The 2,071-nt window shown below is 43.4% G+C and overlaps 1 protein-coding gene across 4 annotated transcripts in view; it reads right to left on the minus strand.

The window, feature by feature from the left end:
- The window catches only part of CACNA1E (calcium channel, voltage-dependent, R type, alpha 1E subunit), a 456,151-nt gene that overhangs the window by 77,494 nt on the left and 376,586 nt on the right, over positions 1-2,071 (minus strand). For all 4 annotated transcript variants that reach the window (XM_006872551.1, XM_006872554.1, XM_006872553.1 and 1 more), the window contains one exon: positions 225-385. In XM_006872551.1, the coding sequence (XP_006872613.1) occupies positions 225-385 (161 nt within the window). The remainder of the gene's footprint in view (positions 1-224; positions 386-2,071) is intronic.

Raw genomic sequence — 2,071 nt, forward strand, 5'->3', positions numbered from 1 at the left:
ATAAAGATTTTAAATGATGAGATGAATGCAAAGTGGCTTGTGCTAAGTCTGACGCAAGAGATGGGCTCAATAAAAATCTACAGATTTCCTATTTTCTCTTTTACCTAAGAAAGGAATGTAGGTAGGTTAAGACAGAGACAGGAGAAAAGAGTAGGTGAACTGGATGGAATAGGCCTCACCAAGACAGGCTTGAGCAGAAAGTGAGTGAGAGCTGGTTCACTTACATGCACTCCTTCTCTGTGTCTTTGGAACTATCTGTGCAGTAAAAGAACTTTCCTTTGAAGAGCTGAACTGCAATGACGGCAAAGATGAACATGAAGAGTTTGTAGACAATGAGTATGTTGAAGACATTCTTCAAGGACGTCACTACACAGTCAAAGACAGCCTGTGGACAGAAGAAAAGAGCCTGCTGTGAAAGTCCCTATGATGGGCCTGTGCATCTTCCACTTCCCACCATATAGTCCCACCGAGAAGGTGCCTCAGAAGACATCACCCTCCTTAGAAGTGATGCTTATGGAACTAGGAGCTGGCATTCCACCTGAATGTTGACTACAAAAACCCACCACCTGGGAAAGGAAACACATGCCCTGAGTCTGACAGAAAAACCACAGCAGTCCGGACTATATCAGACACCCGAGAAGGTCCCATGTGGGGCACAGAAGCTTGGAGAACACAGGAACCTTTGAGATGATGTATCCCAATTCCTTCAGTTAACAACTGAGGAAAAGGAAAGAGGCTCAGAGAGAGAAATTCAATAGCATGTTCCTGACCATGTCATCTGCTGGATGACATTCTTAGATTTGATTGGTATAATGAAAAAAAATTTTTTTTTTTCCCTTTAAGTTTATAAATGGATCAGGGAGTGATAATGAACTATTATCTTCATTCATTTTAATGGTATTTTATAATTTGTTCATACATGTGCTTTAGTTGCTAAGCATTTCAGGTAAAGTTTCTCCAGCTTAAAACTGGCTGCTATCTGGCATGAAGGTTTAATGGATGGGTTATGGACAGAGGTGATATCTTCCTCTCTTAGAAACAGTAGAGTAGGTGGACAAAGTCAGGAAGCTGGGCATTCATCAACAGGCACTGGGACTCTAGAGATTTCCATTCTAGGTCCTATGCTGTGAGGAGTAACAAGGGAATTCAACACATTTCAAGCACATTTTTAGGTTATTTTCTAGGTTTTTAGGTTTAGCTCACACGAGTGTCTAGCACCACAGTGGCACCGCATTTGTATAGTTATTTCTTTGTAGCGCTGGGCAAAGCATTGCTGGTTTAATTAGTTCAATGCTGCAGGGAATGTTAGTGATACGCAGCCTTGTGGAATCATCAGAGCAACCTATGTTCCCTCAGGTCATCGAGGTGCAGAGAGAGGAGCCAGCACTTTCTAATTTATGGGATTAACCAAAGCTGGGGTCTTCTTTTCCAAACTGCTAATAATATCAAGGTGCCCATAAGAGGCTCAGTTCACGGGAGCTCAGACTGAAGCAAATGGCAATGCCTAGGTCCCAGACATCATGTCCACCTTCTGCTGAGAGGTGACACCAAAAGGAGTGGGGAGGGTCAGAATGGACAGTGTATGTGGACCATTGCCTGATGCTGTGGTGAGAAACCTTCTCCAGGAGGGGCAGGCCGAGTAGCTGGAGGAGGAAGGCAGTCTATGAGAATAGGAATGTTTCTCCTCAGACATCTAGCTAAAAGGAAGACATATCTCAGACCAGTTCAGGGAAGAATGTTTCCTATGGTGTCCAGTCACTGATGATCCATGATGGCTTAGCTTCCTCTCTGCAGAGCCCCAGGGCTGAAGGGAAAGGAGCACCCAGATACCAGCCAGGAGTGGGGAGCCAGTGGGAATTGGGAAGCAGGAGGAGAGTTTGGGTCACAAGTTTCCCTTCCTTGCCCCTAGCCTTATATAAGGAAGCTTCAAAAAGTTCATGGAAATTTTTCATTCTCTCTCTCATTTTTTTTTAAATGTTTTATTGTGACATATGTGATAGTTTATATGGGAGAACATTAGTTTTACATTCATCCTATCCTATATCATTTCATTGCCATGGTTACAATCCCC

Source organism: Chrysochloris asiatica, unplaced genomic scaffold (genome assembly GCF_000296735.1).
Source record: "Chrysochloris asiatica unplaced genomic scaffold, ChrAsi1.0 scaffold00203, whole genome shotgun sequence".
Lineage (NCBI taxonomy): Eukaryota > Metazoa > Chordata > Mammalia > Afrosoricida > Chrysochloridae > Chrysochloris > Chrysochloris asiatica.